We start from the raw sequence: 19,833 nt of genomic DNA on the forward strand, positions 1-19,833 counted from the left end.
TATTTTCTTGAGCTCCAGAATCACTGTGGACAATGACTGCAGCCATGAAATGAAAACACACTTGCTTCTTGGAAGGAAAGCTATGACAAACTTAGACAGCATATTAAAAAGTAGAGACATCACTTTGCTGACAAAGATCTGTATAGTCAAAGCTAGGCCTTTCCAGTAGTCATGTATAGATGTGACAGTTGGACCATAAAGAAGGCTGAGTGCTGAAGAATTGATGCTTTTGTATTGTGGTGCTGAAGAGGACTCTTGAGAGTCCTTTGGACTGCAAGGAGATCAAACCAGTCAATCCTAAAGGAAATCAACCCTCAATATTCATTGAAAGGACTGATGCTGAAGCTCCAATAATTTGGCCTCCTAATGTGAAGAGCTGACTCATTGGAAGAGTCAGCTGATGCTGGAAAAGATTGAAGGGAAAAGGAGGAGTCAGCAGAGAATGAGATGGCTAGACGACTCAATGGATAAGAATTTGAGCAAACTCTGGGAGATAGTGGGGAACAGAGGAGCGCTGTGTGCTGCAATCAGGAGGTTGCAAATAGCTGGACACGACTTAGTGACTCAACAACATTTCCACTGTTTCTTTTTTTTTACAGAAATGTTTATTAACCAGTTTGTTTTAGTTCATATATTCAGAGAGTAAAGTATAATTTATTGCATGTCACCTTAGAGGGGAAATGGTTAGGGATTTGTTATTGATATCAGTTGGGAAGATCTATGAATATAAAATGTTTATTTGTATTAAGACTTTGGAGCCATTTGGTAATGGCTGTAACATTTATTGAGTTCTTACTATGTGCTAGAAACTGATACTTTACATGTGCTATTTAATTTTCACAACAGTGTTATAAAACAGGTAATGCTCTTATTATCATCATTTTTCTGATGAGGAAGAAGAGTCCAAGAGAGGTTAAATAATTTGCCAAAAGTTATTCAGCTAGTAATTGGTAGAGCTCATATGCAGGCCAGGGAAGTATGTTCACAGCAATAGGTTATCACAAAGGAGAGAATACCCAAGTCAAAATAGATGCATCCAGTGTCTCCAACCGTTTTCATAGTCAAATAGTAATTTAGTAGTAGTTTTCTATGTTTATTGGTTATAATATTTCATTTGCCTTTAACGTTTTGTTTTTACTTGTAAGTTTTATGCTTCTAGCAGTGTTTTTATTTTCAATAAATTGTGTATGTATTTAGGGAATTCCATACCATTTAAAAAAATTTAACTTTTCACTTTCAATAAATTGTGTATGTATTTAGGGAATTCCATACCATTTAAAAAAATTTAACTTTTCACTTTTTAAGTAAGGATTAACTTTAATAAAACAAGTGTATAAATCTCAATAAATATTTGCATATGTGTACATCCATGTAGTTGACCACCCAGTTGAAAATAAAGAAGGATTTCAGTACCCTACCAGGCTCCTATCCATCAGTATTCTAATTATTACCTGTCTCCTCATCCTTGAATAACCACTTTTCTGACTTCTTTCTTGATTGGATAGTTTTACTATCTTTGAACTTCGTGTACACTGTGAAAATGCAGCTGTACACTATGTAGTCTTGTGTCTGACTCTCACACAGCATCATATCTGTTAACTTCATATAGGTAGTTAGAGTTTATCAGTACTTTGTTCTTTTCCATTGCTATATAGTATTCCATCATATGGCTACACTACAATTCATCCATTTCTACTATTCATGACTGTTGGGGCCTTCATTTTGGGGCTACTGCTAATAAAGCTGTTGTGAACATTCTTGTACACATTTTTAGTGGACATAATACTCGTTTCTGTTAGGTATATTCCCCGAATTACAATTGCTATATCGTAAAATATATGTTTAGCTTTGGTAAGCTTTTGCCAAAAAATATATATTTTTCTAAGTTTGTTTTGTACTCTGATAACCTATGATCTAACAAGAATACTCTCATTTCTGTTAATGATCTTTAAAAAAAGTTGGGAAGGGAATCTTTCTAGACAAAGAAACAGATTTTGATAGTGATCTATAGAGTAGTCCTAGGTAGAAAACTGTTATTTTTCGTGTATTAATTACTCTGTACATAGGTTCATACAAAACTCTAGGAGAAAATAATGAGGTATGAGATATAGCCCTGCCTAAAGAAGCTTATAGTTTAGTCAGGCTGACAAGAGAGTGAAAGATAATATAGTACAGTATCCAAGTGATATATGATTTGTATAGACAATATGTACTCTGGCATGGTGAAGAGCAGTCACTAGAAAAAGGCATCATAGGAAAAAGAAGGCTTCACATGAGCTTTGGTGAGTTAGGTAGAATAGAATTGAAAGGAATGGTTCATCATGAGTAATATTATAGGCAAGTGAGAAAAGCTTGTAGGTGTCTAAATTGGTCTGACTGAATTGAAAGATTTCTTAGTTGAGGATGATGGAAAGATGGTTGGAAAATTATGTTGTGGTTAGGCTTTTGAGACTTTAAATGTCAGGTTAAGGTCTTATTTGAGAGCTCAATGTGTAGATTAAATTCACTTTCTCACTCTAAAAGCTTTGACTTATTTATTATTGTTGTTATTATCATCATTATCAAACCATCATAATTGTACAAGGTATTCTGTCTTTCTGTTCCATTCTCCCTCTCATGAGCATTCAGTTCAGTTCAGTCACTCAGTCGTATCTGACTCTTTGCCAACCCATGGACTGTAGCACAGCAGGCTTCCCTGTCCATCACCAACTCCCAGAGCTTTCCTCAAACTCATGTGCATCGAGTTAGTGATGCCATCCAACCATCTCATCCTTTGTCGTCCCCTTTTCCTCCTGCCTTCAACTTTCCCAGCATCAGGGTCTTTTCCAATGAGTCAGTTCTTCCAATGAGTCAGTTCTTATCAGGTGGCCAAAGTATTGGAGTTTCAGCTTCAGCATTAGTCCTTCCAGTGACTCCTTTCCCAACTCAGGTGCTTTATGAGTAGCATTTAATAGAGATTTTAAAGACATAGTGTAAGTTAATTTTGAGGAAAACCTGATTCATTACCTCCTTTTAAAAAAGAATTTGAGGTGATTTTCTTTAGGGGTGATCACACTCTGTAAAGTATGTGATGAATCGGGTTACTTCTGAGAGCCCTTTTTTCCTCTAATACCTTTGGTAAATGTTTTGAAGAACCATATTTCAAGAATTTTTTTTCCCTTTTTACATATTAGTATCTTCAGATAATAAGAAACAGATACCTAATGATGCTTCTGTTGGAAGTGAAAGAGACTCATCAGATATACTGCAAAATTGGTCACTACAAGACCATTGTGGAATGTATTCACCCTTAATATACCAAGCTCTTTGTGAACATGTGCAGACTCAAATGTCACTGATGAATAACTTAGCTTCAAAGAACAACCCTAATGGAATTCCTTCTGCACCTTGCCACACTGTGTCTTGTTCTGGTTAGTATGAATGATGTTTTAAAAAGCATGAATATAAGCTCTAATTAAGCTGCCTGGTAATTGTATAAAGCAGTGTGAGAGGTGAATGACTTTTTCTCCCTTTTACTTTTTAGAATCTCAGACGTCTTCACCTTCTAGTTATGGTTTACCCACCTCTATCCCAGTCCGGTTACCTCGGCAGCCACCCTGCCCTCCAGTGGTTCATTCTGTGAGTGCAGTTTATATTAAGTAATAATTTGCTTTTAGAAATTGTCATCTTGAGAGAAAATTTAATTTGCTAATTGTATCTTAATACCCTAGGATGTAAAGACCAATTATTTTTTGAGTTATTTTTATTAGAAAAGTTTGCCTATTAATTAAGGACAGTGGTGGGCAGGGGGAAGGAAAAAGATTACTAGGGAAAAAAAATCATCCATACCCACCACCAGCACAATTGCTATTAACACATTGATAGAGCATGTTCCAGTCATTTAATTCTTTGTGTAGGTTTCGTTTTCTGGTTTTAATTTGTTAAGTAAACTTTCTTTTAAAAATATCATCATAATTAAATTTTATATTGTTTTACATGCTGCTTTTTTTCACTTAACATTTAATTGTGATTTACCTTTTGTAAATTTTTACTAAGTTCTTACTACTCTATTTAGTGGATATACCATGGTCTGTGTAACTCCTCACCTATGGTTAGATATTTAAATAAATTTTTTACTACTGTTAACATTTCTCTAAATATGTTTGTGCAGAAGCCTTTTCAGCTTATTTTCTACACTGTGATTTCCCAAAGTGGAAGTTTATTTTAGTCCCAAAGTAGACTAATTTTTGATGCCTTTAAACCATTTATGATATTTGCAAGCAATCTATTTTAGTCATGGCTTTATAATGTTCCCATATTACAGAGTGAACTAATTAAGCTTTAAAAATCCAGAATAATGAGCTAAGGGGAAATTGGCTTATTCACTGGTAATCTGTAACTCCATCCTGCAAATGTCATCTTCTAACATTTTTCGTTTGAGTTTATTGTAGTTAATGCCCGCAAATCAGTGCTCATTATTTTTGAAGTCTTAGCTTGTTTTTTTCTTTCTTTAGGAAGTTCAGACTGATGGTAACAGTCAGTTTGCATCACAAGGAAGAACAATTTCTGTGAACTGTACTGATGATGTTGCGAGGAATTCCTTTAATACCTGTCTTGGAGTTTCATGTAACCTGTCCCAAACTGGCAAACCAGCTACTCCAACATTTCAACAACTGGGTCTTGCTAATGGGGTTCCGCCGAAAAGACTTTCTGAGGAACCAGACTTACTGAAGTGTTTCCAAACATACATGAAACTGTTGAGTTCTCATCCTGACAGTCCCACTCGCTGCAGCCCCACCCGATTACAGTCAGCTTTCTTGGCTACTAATGAAGAAAAATGTACTAACGAACACATTGGTGAGGTCAGAAGTGAAGGAAAGGATTTAAACATACCTCTGCGAGATTCAAGAATAAAGGATGTGCAGAAGGCAAAAAACGTGAACCAGAGTGCTGAAAAAGTTAGAACTATCAAGTATTTGTTGGGAGAGCTCAAGGCCCTGGTAGCAGAACAAGGTAGATAAGTACTTTATTTATAATTTTCTGTCATGTCATCATTTAAATTCAGAATAATCAACATGAAGTTTGTGATATTTTCCATAAAAGTATGTCTTATGCTAATGAGGAAATGAGTTTCGTTTGTTTTATTCTTATTTTGTGGGTTTTTGCTCCCCGTTGTTTCCTGTGGATTTGAAACGTGCTAGGGAATATCATTCTTTTACTTGTAAGTGTGTGTTCATTCTACTTGATTCAAAGGGACCTTGAGAATATTCAACCAAAGAAAATTTATAGAGATAAATTTTAAGGGGTTGGAGGACATGATTAACTCCGTAGAGTGATAATTTTTCCTACTTTAAAAAGATGTAGAAGTTTTCCTCTTATCATTTATTTAATAACTAACTGTTATAATGTTTAACAAATCTGACTTTGAAAAGGAACCTAAATCTTCTGATGTGCTTTTCAATTCAATCTTGAGTTATTTTAATTAATCAAGAAAAATTTCTTGGGTGGAGTTATGAGATATTTGAGCCAGGTTGTATTCATTTGTTTTCATTATGTATGTATATTCTGAATAATGACTTTCACTTGGAGTTAGTTACACATTTGTCATCTAGAAAACACAGTAATTGATTATGGAAGTTCTAATTGAGTACCTGATATTTGCAGTCTGACAAAAAATTACCAAATCTTAAAATTTATCTGTATTATTAGGATTATAGCACTATTAATCCCGTGGTTCAGTATATTAAAATCTCCTGTATTTTTAGACTGTTAATTCATTATTATTCTCTTAACTGAATACTTAATCATTGATAACAATTATAATAGTAGTAATATTAGCTATCACTTATTGAGTACTTACGATGTGCCCAGCACTGTGCTAAGTGTTTTATATGCATTATCTCATTTAATCCTCACAGCAACCCTATGAGGTACTATTATTGTCCCCATTTTGCAGATGAGGAAACTGAGGCTTGGAGAACAGTATTTCATTTAATCCTTTCAGCAACCCCATGAGGTACTGTTGTTTTCCATTTAACCATGAAGAAACCTAGGCCTCAAGAATTAAGTAATTTGACTAAGGTACATTGCAGGAAAATGGTGGAGCCCACTTCTCTGCCTCCAATGCTTTCATGCAAAACCCCTCTACAGAGCATTCTGCTCTTTAATTGGGCACAATTGTTTACTGTATGCATGTAAGCTTTCCATTAAGGTGTTAAAAGTACTTGTGGAATTGATTAACTTTTTGTATCTGAATATTTTATCTCTTTTGGATATCAGACAGGTAATATCATATTTATTAAATGTTTTCATTTTACAGAAATTTTTGTTTAATTGAAGTATAGTTGCTTTACAATGTTGTATTAGTTTCTCCTGTACAGCAAAGTGCATCAGTTGTATATATACATATATCCACTCTTTTTAAAATTTTCTTCCTGTTTAGGTCACCATAGATCGAGTAGAATACCCTGTGCTATACCATAGGTTCTCATTAGTGATCTGTTTTTTACATAGTACTATATATATATCAACCCTAATCTCCCAGTTCATCCTACCTTCTCCCTCCTTGCTGGCCATAAACTTTTTTGCTACATTTGTGACTCTATTTCTGCTTTGCAAATAAATTCATCTGTACCATTTTTCTAGCAGTTCACTGAAAATCTGAATAAAAATGAACAAAAATAAAAGGACTAGAGATCTAAAATCTACCTTCTACATGTATCTTTTTGCCACCTCCCAAATCATCCACTCTTCACAGTTAAGGACACAAACGATACTGCTTTTGATGCTGCATCAAATGAAGTGTAGCTGGTTGTGTTAAATTTACTTTATAAAATTAAATAATAAAACCTTATCTTAGTATACTAGACCCTCCCTCAGTATATATCTGAATTGAATCATCAGAAGTGAATTATTTGCTTATGCCAGGATCAAAGGTTGTGTTGTTAATACTATAATCAATTATAAGAAACCCTTTAGTAATTATAGGAACATGTGGACTAGGAGATATATATAAACCATCTTCCTACTAGACACTTTAACTGCAAAAAATCACTGATATAATAATTCTGTGACTTAGCGTAAATCTGAAGTTTACTGAGCTTAATGCCTTTAGAATTCTTCTCAATAAGGAAATGCAGACTACAGGGAAAAAAAATAGGATTTATATAATAAATTCATAAATAACTTAGTTGAGTTTGTTTATAGTACATATGTATATATGTGAAATGTTTTCTTTTTTAGTAATACATATGAATAATCTTATCAAAACAGCAATTTATAATACTGTGTTTACTCATTTCTTCTGTTTTTTTATAGAAGATTCAGAAATTCAGAGGTTGATTACAGAACTGGAGATGTGTATATCTCTGCTTCCAGCCGTAAGTGCAAACACAAATACTCAGATTGAAATAGCACTGGCCATGCAGCCACTAAGAAGTGAAAATGCTCATTTACGCAGGTAAGAATTGCTCTTTGAATTTTTTTGTCTCCATGCAAAGATGTCCCATGGCCAGAACAAAAATGCCTAATGAGATATCTAGGGCTTTGTAAGGAAAACAGACATAGTCTCACTGTGTTTATACTCTTAATCCCCCATTTTCCAAATACTGACAGCAGTCTCTAACTCTTTGATTATTTCTGCCCACACTAGTATGTATTTTTTCACAGCTTTTTCACATCTGTTGTCACTTGGTTGGTGACCAACAGAGAGGAAAGTGAACTACCTCCGGGTGTTTGTTGGGCTAGTCCAGGCTATGCCGTCTGTGGACTGTATCGTCCGTGAGGTCGCGGAGTCCACACGACTGAGCGACTTTCACTTTCGTTTTCAGGCGGTGCAGTGCTGGTGCTCAGTTGCTTCAGTCACGGTTGGCTGTGCAGCCCCATGGACTGCAGCCCGCCAGGCTTCTCTGTCCTCGGGATTTCCCAGGCGAGGATATGGAGTGGGCTGCCATTTCCTTCTCCAGGGCAATTCCTGACCCCAGGGATCGAATCTGGGTCTCCTTCATTGCAGGGGAATTCTGTATTGCTGAGCCACCTGGGAAGCCCAGAACTTAGTCTCTGTGTATTATTTATCCATAGGAAATATCAATAGTTGTTATTTATTTCTATTTCTTAGAATATTTTTCTTTGATTTTTATATTTGGCTGCGCTGGGTGTGCATTGCTTTGCGTGGACTTTCTCTAGTTGCAGCAAGCAGGGGCTACTTTTTGTTGTGCTGTGTGGACTTCTCATTGCAGTGGCTTCTCTCACGGCGGAGCCCAGGCTCTAGGCGCTCAGGCCTCGGTCGCTGCGGCCTCTCTCACGGCGGAGCCCAGGCTCTAGGCGCTCAGGCCTCGGTAGCTGCGGCCTCTCTCACGGCGGAGCCCAGGCTCTAGGCGCTCAGGCCTCGGTCGCTGCGGCCTCTCTCACGGCGGAGCCCAGGCTCTAGGCGCTCAGGCCTCGGTCGCTGCGGCCTCTCTCACGGCGGAGCCCAGGCTCTAGGCGCTCAGGCCTCGGTCGCTGCGGCCTCTCTCACGGCGGAGCCCAGGCTCTAGGCGCTCGGGCCTCAGTAGGTGGCAGCCTGCGGGCTCGGCAGTTGTGCATGGGCTTAGTTTCTCAGTGGCATGTGGAATCTTCCCAAAGCAGGGATTGAACCTGTGTCCCCTGCACTGGCAGGCAAATTCTCATATACACTGTGACACTGGGGAAGTCGCAGAAGATTTTTAAATTGCTTATAAGCCACTTAAGAAAATAAAACTTACTTTTTTGGTCACTGCTTGTTTTTAATTTTTTAAAAAGGTATTTGATGTCTAACCTAATTCTTCAGACTTGGCACCAACGTTTCTTGGCTCTGTCCTTAGAGGACAAAGATTATACATCATGCTACTGCCACCGTTTCCTGACCTTCTAAAAATGAAATTATCAAAAAATGAAGAATTTGTCAGATATGCTTTTTTGTTCTTTTTTTTTTTTTTAAGCAGAATGAGATTTCCAGCAGAAGTAGGAATTTTTGTGTCTCTTTGTTAATCTTTATTTGGAAGGAATCAACCATAATCTCTGTTATAAATGAGAGTTGGAATGCATAGGCTCATTCAAAAGTGTTTTTCAGCATTTTCAATCAGAAACAGGTTTTTTTTTGTTTGGACATTTTGAAATTTCCTGTTCCTTTGTAGCCAGAAAACTGATCTTTCGGGACTTTCTTGGTGTTTATTGCCATCTTGTGGCATTAAAAAAAATAGCTAGCTGCATTGTTTGTTTGGAATTTGAGTCTGGACAGTTTTTATGTGAGACTCCTGACACAGCACTCAACTGTTAGCCTTCTTGGTCCCTACCTGTAAAATATCTGTAGTGACCCATTCATTGTGACCTTGTGGCACATTCCAAAATTTCCTGGATGAAGGTTGTGGGGGGTCCCAGTTAAGCTAGTGAGTGTCTTAATATTTAAAGGGCAAGTTAGAATTCATGACCATTTCCTGATTTTAGACTCAAATACAAGACCATTATGTATCCATGAAGAAGGAAATGAAATGGAACTGAAAGGGAGGAACTGGGGTGTGGCATTCAGTCTTTGGCCTGATAATTTGACATATGATAACATAATTCTTCCAGATGGAAGTTACTAGAGGAAGAATAGATTGTTTGTTATTTCATTTTATTTTTTAGTTAGAAAATGTAGTGGGAGAGCCAGTGAGTTAAGATTTAGACCATCTGGAGACATGTATGGTATGAGTGGAAGCCACAAACAAGATTCAGGATAGAAACATAAACTTGGAGTTATTCACTGACCACATTTTTATTGAGCATTTACTATAGATCTGGCCCTGTGTAGGTACTGGAGACAATAATGATTAAAAGCAAGTGGTTTGTGATCAGCATGTAAGTGTTGAATTCACTAAGAAGGTATAGAGTGTGAACACAACCAAGGGTGCATTGCTGGGGAATAACAGCTTCTTAAGCAGAGAACACAGAAGGAGAAGACTTCATTTCCTTATCCTGTCACCAACAAAAAGTGTTATTTCCTTTGAGAATGAAATAGCAACCCACCCCAATATTCTTGCTTGGGAAATCCCATAGACAAGAAGCTTGGCAGGCTACTGTCCTTGGGGTCGCAAAACAGTCAGAGACACACACACATACACACACCCCTAAAGATCCTGCAACTAAGACCTGGTGCAGCCAAATAAATATATATATATATATTTTTAAAGTGTTATTTCCTTTTATTACTGTGAATCCTATGGTCATAAAATATCTCCTGTTTTAAATTTGCATTTCTTCGTACTAATGTGGCTGAGAATTTTTCTTATGCTTATCGGCCACCTCTGTTTCTTTTGTGAATTGCCTATTCTTATTGTTGGTCATGTTTTCTTTCCCTACTTACTGATTCGTAGGAGCTCTTCAATGTTACAGCCCCTTTGTCTGTTATATGTGTAGCAGATATTTCCTTCCAGACTGCTAATTCTAGAACAAGTTTCAGTTTTGATGTAGTTAAATCCTTTACTTTTTTCCTTGGTGGTTGCTGGATTTTGATTATTGCTTAGGAATGCCTTTCCCACTTAAGATTATGTAGTTGCCACCTAAAACTTGTATAGTTAAGTTTTGTTTGTTTCTTGTTATATTTTATGTTTAGTTCTTTAATCCAACCTGAATGAATATATACAAATGATGTGAGGTAGGATCTATTGTTTTAGATTTCGTAACAATGATACTTTAGTGCAGAATATCTCCAGATAATAATTCTCAAAAGATATTAGAGATTTTTTTTTTAAATGTTAACTTCTTAGAAGTAAACACTTGCAGTTCCTTTTGTATGTTCCTATTTGCGAAGCAGCTATATATTATGAAGTTCATTGTGAGGCAGAGTTGCTGCTTATTGGCATTCTTTTTACTTAAATAAAGCCATTAACCTTTAGATCTAATACAGAAATTAGTAGCAGCGTAAGTTTGCGTTTCCCAGTTTTTACACTGTGTGACAAACCAAGCAGATAGTTGTCTGATAGCAGCTGGTCCTTGTAGGAATTCTGGTTCATAATTACAACAGATTTTTTAAAAGTAGATAATTACTACAGTAATGAAAATACTTCCTGAGAAGGAAGACAGAAGAAAATAGCAAAAAGAGATAGAAATGAAAGAAATAGAAAAACAAGGAAATCACTGAAGAGATAAGAGAATAAAAAAGGGAAGAGGAAAAATAGGTTAACCTTTTTCTATTGAGGGGGGGTTTTATTCCATCCTGGGCAATCTTTTAAAAATTATCTCAAGTCTTATAATAATAGTAGTGTGGTTTTGTTTATTTGGTTTTTGTCTTATGTTTGGGGATAAGATGGACTTCTGCTCTCCTAGTAGGTGCCACTGTTTATGTTCTCTATTTTAATAGGCTGTCAAATGTACACTCTAAAATGAGCTTGGGATTCTTGCATTCATGTTTCTTCATTATTTCATGTAGGCAATTGAGGATTTTGAACCAGCAACTTAGAGAACGAGAAAAAACTCAAAAGGAATCTGGTTCTCTGGAATGCAACCTTGAATGTAGGTAAAAGAACTGTAAGAACTGATCGTGAATTCTTTATGGCTCTGGAAATGTTGATAAAGAATTGAACTTTCTTACTTACTCTGTCTTAAGTGGACTTTTTGTTAAAAAAGTAGGAATAATATTCATTAAAATTTAAAATAGTGTAGAAACACAAAAATAAAAGATTTGTGTTATCACTTCCCGATAATCCTATTTTTTTTAATCCTACTTTTTTTTAGAAAAGTCTTTATTTCCTTTCACATATCTCCTGTTCATTTATAATTGATTTGTTTCATAAATGCTTACTGAGTACCTACTATTAGCAGATGAGTCCTAGTAGAACTATATATGTATTTTTCTTTTGTAAAAATGAGATTACACAGTATATACTCCTGCAGCTTGCATTTATTCACTTATTATGTAGTGGATATTTTTCTCTATCAAAATACATAAATATTATTTTTCATATTAAAACTTAAGTATATATTCTGTTTATGTAGTTCTGTCATAATGTATTTAAAGTCCTCTGCTGATAGATATACTTTCGCTGTTTTCCTAGTACAAATAATCCTGCAATGAAAATCCTTGTACATGTCTTTGTGCCCATGTGTGACTCTTTTTGTAGATTATAGCCACAGAATTGCTGAGTCAGAGTATTACTGTTTCAGTTTTGACTGATGTTGCCAGATTGTCCTTATGGCTCACAGAGCTTAAAGTAATAGAAAAGAAAAAAACAAAAAACGGATAGTAACTAGAGGAAAAGATAGGAATTTCTTTTTGTATTCTTGGGAACTTTTCCTAAGCCCAACAAAAACTCACATGCTACAAAGGAGAGATTGATAAAGCATGTCCCAGAAATCCTTTTCATTTCATGTACAGCAGAATTATAAATACATTTTATTTTTATTATTGTTTTTTAATACATTTTTAAAAAATCAACAAAATGGGAAAATTTTTGTAATACGTGATATGATAAAGGCTTGACGTTCCTAATATATGGAAATATCTCTTACAAAGGGATAGAAAAATACAAACATTCAACAGAACATACACTTCATAGACATGTTCAACTTCACCAGAGTAATTTTGGAAAAGATCACTCTGGTTCCATTGTGAATAAAAGGTGGGGATGGGTGGGAGAGAGGAGACTAGTGGTTGCTATTTCAAGTAGCTTATCTCTTTATTCTCTGCCATTTCCCTTCTTGTTGCCTTGAGAGCATGTATTTACTATTGATAATTACTTGTTTACTATCAGTTCCATGAGAGCAGAAACCATTTCTCTGTTGTTCACTGCTGTATGCTGAGATTCTATTTCACTCAAGGCTGCAGTTATTAAACGACTGGTACCATATACTTTTATAGCCATTAAAAGGAATATGATAGATCTGTGTGCTGATACATAACAGTATTATGTGGGGGGCGGGGAGGCAAGGTCAGAAGCTGTGGGCATAGTATGATTCATTTATGTTTAAATATATATAATATGTAAAAGTATTTTCCAGAAAGATATCAGAGTGACTAGTGCTTGCTTCTGAGGGGAGAGTGGAGATGGGGTGCAAAGGGAGACTTTTCATTGAGTATCTTTTGGTGTCATTGGTATTTTGTGGTTGAATTTTTTTAACTTTGTACATGTATTAGTCTTTTGTTTTCTTAAGTTAAAAAAGGTAAAAAAAAATTAAAGCTTGAAATATTAATTGGAGAAGAAAGATATGACTTCTGCTGATCAGTTTCTAAAAAAATACATTTGATATTCACATAGAATTAATCAAGCATATAATTGTTAAGCAAAATCAATAAAATCCAAGCCTTTTCTTTTAAAAACAGACCTTTTCCAGGTTTGTACTTTTTAAAACTTTTTTTATTGAAGGATAATTGCTTTACAGAGTTTTATTGTTTTCTGTCAAACCTCAACACAAGTCAGCCATAGGTAGACATATATCTGCTCCCTCCAGAACCTCCCTCCCATCTCCCCTCCCATCCCACACCTCTAGGTTGATACAGAGCCCCTGAGTTTCCTGAGCCATACAGCAAAATTCCGTTGGCTGTCTATTTTACATATGGTAATATAAGTTTCCATGTTACCCTTTCCATACATCTCATCCTCTCCTCCCCTCTTCCCATGTCCATAAGTCTGTTCTTTATGTTTTTCCATTGCTGCCCTGTAAATAAGACCTTCAGTATCATTCTTCTAGATTCTGTATATATGTGTTAAAATACTGTTTATCTTTCTCTTTCTGACTCACTTCACTCTGTATAATAGATTCTAGGTTCATCCACCTCATCAGATCTGACTCAAATGTGTTCCTTTTTGTGGCTGAGTAATATTCCATTGTGTATATGTACCACAACTTCTTTATTCATTCATCTGTCAATGGATATCTAGGTTGCTTCCATGTTCTAGCCATTGTGCTGCAATGAACAATGGGATACATGTGTCTTTTTCAGTTTTGGTTTCCTCAGGGTATATGCCTAGGAGTGAGATTGCTGGGTCATGTGGTTTTATTCCTAGTTTTTTAAGGAATCTCCATGCTGTCTTCCACTGTGGCTGTATCAATTTACATTTCCACCAACAGTGCAAGAGCGTTCCCTTTTCTCCACACCCTTTCCAGCATTTATTGTTAGTAGATTTTTTGATGATGGCCATTCTGACTGGTGTGTGGTGATATCTCATTGTAGTTTTGATTTGCATTTCTCTAATAATGAGCGATATTGAGCATCTTTTCATGTGTTTGTTAGCCCTCTGTATGTCTTCTTTGGAGAAATGTCTGTTTAGGTCTTTTCCCCACTTTTTGATTGGGTTGTTTATTTTTCTGGTATTCAGTTGTATTAGCTGCTTGTATATTTTGGAAATTAATCCTTTGTCAGTTGTTTCATTTGCTATTATTTTCTCCCATTCTGAGGATTGTCTTTTCCTCTTGCTTATGGTTTCTTTTGCTGTGTAAAAGCTTTTAAGTTTAATCAGGTCACACTTGTTTACTTTTGTTTTTATTTCCATTACTCTAGGAGATGGGTCATAGAGGATCTTGCTTTGATTTATGTCATCATATGTTCTGCCTGTGTTTTCCTCTAAGAATTTTATAGTTTCTGGTCTTAATTTAGGTCTTTAATCCATTTTGAGTTTGTCTTTGTCTTTGTGTATGGTGTTAGGAAGTGTTCTAATTTCATTCTTTTACATGTAGCTGTCCAGTTTTCCCAGCACCATTTATTGAAGAGGCTATCTTTGCCCCATTGTATATTCTTGCCTACTTTGTAAAAAATAATGTACCCATAGGTGCATGGGTTTATTTCTGGGCTTTCTATCTTGTTCCATTTGCCTATATTTCTGTTTTTGTGCCAGTACCATACTGTCTTGATGACTGTAGCTTTGTCGTTTAATTTTGTAGTCAGGAAGGTTGATTCCTCCAGCTCCATTCTTCTTTCTCAAGACTGCTTTGGCTATTCGGGGTCTTTTGTGTTTCCATATGAATTGTGAAATTTTGTGTTCTAGTTTCATGAAAAATGCCATTGGTAATTTCTTAGGCATCACATTTAATCTGTAAGATTGCATTTGGTCATATAGTCATTTTCATAGTATTGATTCTTCCTACCCAGGAACATGGGTAATCCCTCCATATGTTTATATCATCTTTGATTTCTTTCATCAGTGTCTTAAAATTTTCTGTGTACAGTTCTTTTGTCTCCTTAGGGAAGTTTATTCCTAGATATTTAATTCTTTTTGTTGCAGTGGTGAATGAGATTGATTTCTTAATTTCTATTTCTGAATTTTCATTGTTAGTATATGGAAATGCAAGTGATTTCTGTGTATTGATTTTGTATCCTGCAACTTTGCTAAATTCACTGATTAGCTCTAGTAATTTTCTGATAATATCTTTGGGGTTTTCTGTGTACAGTATCATGTCATCTGCAAACAGTGAAAGCTTTTTCTTTTCTGATCTGGATTCCTTTTATTTCTTTTTCTTCTCTGATTGCTGTAGCTAGGACTTCCAGAACTATGTTGAGTAATAGTAGTGAAAGTGGACACCCTTGTCTTGTTCCTGATCTTAGGGGGAATGCTTTCAGTTTTTCACCATTGAGAATAATGTTTGCTGTAGGCTTAGCATATATGGCCTTTCCTATGTTGAGGTAGGTTCCTTCTGTAGCCATTTTTTGAAGAGTTTTCATCGTAAATGGGTGCTGAATTTTGTCAAAGTTGTCAAAAGCAAAAATAGATGCTCTTTCTGCATCTATTGAGATTATCATGTGGTTCTTATCTTTCAGTTTGTTAATATGGTGTATCACATTAATTGATTTGCGTATATTGAAGAATCCTTACGTTCCTGGAATAAACCCAACTTGATGATGGGGTATGAGCTTCTTGATGTGTTGCTGAATTTTGTTTGCTAAGATTTTGTTGAGGATTTTTGCATCTATGTTCATCAGTGATATTGGCCTGTCGTTTTCTTTTTTTGTGTTGTCTTTGTCTGGTTTTAGTATCATGGTGGTGGTGGCCTCGTCGAATAAGTTTGAAAATGTTCCTTCCTCTGCAATTTCTTGAAAGAATTTTAGAGGGACAGGCATTAGCTCTTCTCTGAATGTTTGATGGAATTCTCCTGTGAAGCCGTCTGGCCCTGGGCTTTTGTTTTTTGGAGATTTTTGAGCACAGCTTCAATTTCAGTGCTTGTATTTGGGTTGTTCATAATTTCTATATCTTCCTGGTTCAGTCTTGGAAGATTGAACTTTTCCAAGAATCTGTCCATTTCTTCCAGGTTACCCATTTTATTGCCATATAGTTGTTCATAATGGTCTCTTATAATCCTTTGTATTTCTGCATTGTCTGATGTAATCTGTCTTTTTTTCATTTCTAGTTTTGTTGATTTGATTCTTCTCTCTTTTTTTCTTGATGAGTCTGGCTAAAGATTTGTCAATTTTATCTTCTCAAAGAACCAGCTTTTAGTTTTATTAATCTTTACTTTTGTTTCTTTCATTTCTTTTTCATTTATTTCTGCTTGGATCTTTACAATTTCTTTCCTTCTACTAATTTTTGGGGGTTTTTTGTTCTTTTTCCAGTTGTTTTAGGTGTAAAAGTTATGTTGTCTATTTGATGTTTTTCTTGTTTCTTGAGGTAGGATTGTATTGCTATAATCTTTCCTCTTAGGACTGCTTTTGCTACATCCCATAGGTTTTGAGTTGTTGTTTTCATTGTCATTTGTTTCTAGAAATTTTTTGATTTCCCTTTTGCTTTCTTCAGTAACCTGTTGGTTATTTAGAAATGTGTTGTTTAATTTCCATGAGTTTGTGTTTCTTACAGTTTTTTTGTCTTGTAATTGATATCTACTCTCATAGCTTTGTGGTCAGAGAAGATGCTTGATACGATTTCAATTTTCTTAAATTTACTGAGGTTTGATTTGTGACCCAAGATGTGGTCTACCCTGGAGAATGTTCCATGTGCACTTGAGAAGAAGGTGTATTCTTCTGCACTTAGATGGAATGTCCTGAAGATATCAATGAGATCCATCTCATCTAATGTATCATTTAAGCTTGTATTTACTTATTAATTTTCTGTTTTGACGATCTGTCCGTTGGTGTGAGTGGTGTGTTAAAGTCCGCTACTGTAATTGTGTTACTGTTAATTTCTCCTTTTATGTCTGTTAGTGTTTGTCTTATGTATTGAGGTGCTGCTATGTTGGGTGCATAGATATTTACAATTGGTATGTCTTCCTCTTGGATTGATCCCTTAATCATTATGTAATCTTGTATCATGTAATCATTATCTCTTGTAATCTTTATTTTAAGGTCTGTTTTGTCTGATCTGAGGATTGCTACTCCAGCTTTCTTTTGACTCCTGTTTGCATGGAATATATTTGTCCCTCCTCTTACTTTCAGCCTACATGTGTCTTTAGGTCTGAAGTGGGTTTCTTGAAGACAGCATATATATGGGTGTTGTTTTTGTATCCATTCAGCCAGTCTGTGTCTTTTGGTTGGAGCATTTAATCCATTTACATTTAAAGTAATTATTGATATATATGTTCCTATTACCATTTTCTTAATTGTTTGGGGTTGATTTTGTAGATCTTTTTCTTCTCTTGTATTTCTTGACTATATAAGTCCGTTTAACATTTGTTGTAAAGCTGGTTTGGTGGTACTGAATCCTTACTTTTGCTTGTCTGAAAAGCTTTTTATTTCTCCATCAATTTTGAATGAGATCCTTGCTGGGTGCAGTAGATTGGTTGTAGATTTCTCCCTTTCAGTACTTTAACTATACCCTGCCATCCTCTTCTGGCCTGCAGAGTTTCTGCTGCAAGATCAGCTTTAAGCATATGGGGTTTCCCTTGTATGTTACTTCTTGCTTCTCTCTTGCTGCTTTTAATATTCTTTCTTTGTGTTTAGTGTTTGTTAGTTTGATTAGTATGTGTCTTGGTGTGTTTCTCCTTGGGTTTATCCTGTGTGGGACACTTTGTGCCTCTTGGACTTGATTGACTATTTCCTTTACCATGTTGGGGGAATTTTCAACTATAATCTCTTCAAAAATTTTCTCATACACTTTCTTTTTCTTTTCTTCTGGGACCCCTATAATTTGAATGTTGGGGTGCATTTGATGTCATCCCAGAGGGCTCTGAGAATGTCCTCAGTTCTTTTCATCCTTTTTGCTTTATTCTGCTCTTCAGAAGTTATTTCCACCATTTTATCTTCCAGCTCACTGATTCGTTCTTCTGCTTCAGATATTCTGCTATTGATTCCTTCTAGAGTATTTTTATTTTCAGTAATTGTGTTTGTCTCTGTATGTTTATTCTTTAATTCTTCTAGGTCTTTTGTTAATTGATTCTTGCATTTTCTCCGTTTTGTCTTCAAGACTTTTGTTCATCTTTACTATCATTATTCTGAATTCTTTTTCAGGGAGTTTGCCTGTTTCCTCTTCATTTATTTGGACTTCTGTGTTTCTAGTTTGTTCCTTCATTTATGTAGTATTTCTCTGCCTTTTCATTTTTTTTTTTAAACTTATTGTGTTTGAGGTCTCCTTTTCTCAGGCTTCAAGGTTGAATTCTTTCTTCCTTTTGGTTTCTGCCCTCCTAAAGTTGGTCCAGTGGTTTGTGTAAGCTTCGTAAAGGGTGAGATTTGTGCTGAGTTTTTGTTTGTTTGTTTGTTTTTCCTCTCATGAGCAAGGGTGAGTGAGGTGGTAATCCTGTTTGCTGATGATTGGGTTTGTATTTTGTTTGTTTGTGGTTTAGAGGTGTCCTGCACAGGGTGCTACTGGTGGTTGGGTGATGCCAGGTATTGTATTCAAGTGGTTTCCTTTGTGTGAGTTCTCACTATTTGATACCCCTTAGGGTTAGTTCTCTGGTAGTCTAGGGTCTTGGAGTCCGTGCTCCCATTCCAAAGGCTCAGTGTTTGACCCCCTCGGTCACATCTGCCTCTTCCCCCACGGGGCGCACCTCCAGCCACAGAGACTTTGGATTGGGGAGCCAGAGCGGCCCTGCGGCGAAGAGCTGTTCCTGGGTGACGAAGCAGAGCTGCACACAGTAGTTCAGTTTAAATTTTGAGTTGCATCTTCCAGCAGAAGCTTCCTCACCTGACAGGACACCTTGCCCCCAGGTTTGTACTTTTTAACTGATGTAATAATTATTTGATCTGTTTTGTCTTACAGTGTTTTCTCTTCAATCATTGAACAAGTCACTGCAAAATCAATTACAGGAGTCACTAAAGAGCCAGGAATTACTGCAGAGTAAAAATGAAGAGCTCTTAAAAGTGATAGAAAGTCAGAAAGATGAAAACAAAAAATTTGCTGGTATATTTAAAGAGAAAGATCAAACTTTACTTGAAAATAAACAGCAGTTTGACATTGAGACAACAAGAATGAAAATTGGTACGTGTTTGAACTATAGTCACAGTTACTTTTTAAAAAGTAATACTGAAACTGAAACTTTTTGTTGTTTTTAGAATTGGAGGAAGCCTTAGTCAATGTGAAAAGCTCCCGGTTTAAGTTAGAAGCTGCTGAAAAGGAAAATCAGATATTGGGAATAACATTACGCCAGCGTGATGCCGAGGTGACTCGACTGAGAGAATTAACCAGGTGATGTTGACATTATTTGAATAACTTATGCCTTTTGTTAGATATATTTATAAACTTCAAAATAATTTCAGACCTGCCTTCTTAACCTTATCCTTTTCTCAGTGTTTTTGCTAATTTCTAAGGATATTTTCTTCTGTTCCAGTTAAATTTCAAATGTGGCTAAATTCCTTTTTAAACCATGTGATTCCAGGCAAAGGACTCTGATGAGGAGCTGAAGACTTGTTTAGCAAATGGTTAAGAACTCTGTGAAGCCAGAGACACTTGAGTGGAATGCCAGCTCTATCATTTATTAGCTGTATGACTTTGAGCAAGATAG

General features: G+C 35.9%; 1 protein-coding gene across 2 annotated transcripts in view; it reads left to right on the forward strand.

Annotated features, from left to right (window-relative positions):
• Positions 1–19,833, forward strand: part of CCDC14 (coiled-coil domain containing 14) — a 38,533-nt gene that overhangs the window by 12,943 nt on the left and 5,757 nt on the right. Inside the window, exons 6-12 of one of the 2 annotated variants that reach the window (XM_043874866.1) lie at positions 3,174–3,410; positions 3,524–3,618; positions 4,494–4,992; positions 7,297–7,438; positions 11,405–11,487; positions 19,092–19,310; positions 19,385–19,517. In XM_043874866.1, coding sequence (XP_043730801.1) covers positions 3,174–3,410; positions 3,524–3,618; positions 4,494–4,992; positions 7,297–7,438; positions 11,405–11,487; positions 19,092–19,310; positions 19,385–19,517 — 1,408 coding nt within the window. The remainder of the gene's footprint in view (positions 1–3,173; positions 3,411–3,523; positions 3,619–4,493; positions 4,993–7,296; positions 7,439–11,404; positions 11,488–19,091; positions 19,311–19,384; positions 19,518–19,833) is intronic. The other variant, XM_043874867.1, reaches the window with a different exon arrangement.

This window comes from Cervus elaphus, chromosome 19 (genome assembly GCF_910594005.1).
Source record: "Cervus elaphus chromosome 19, mCerEla1.1, whole genome shotgun sequence".
NCBI lineage: Eukaryota > Metazoa > Chordata > Mammalia > Artiodactyla > Cervidae > Cervus > Cervus elaphus.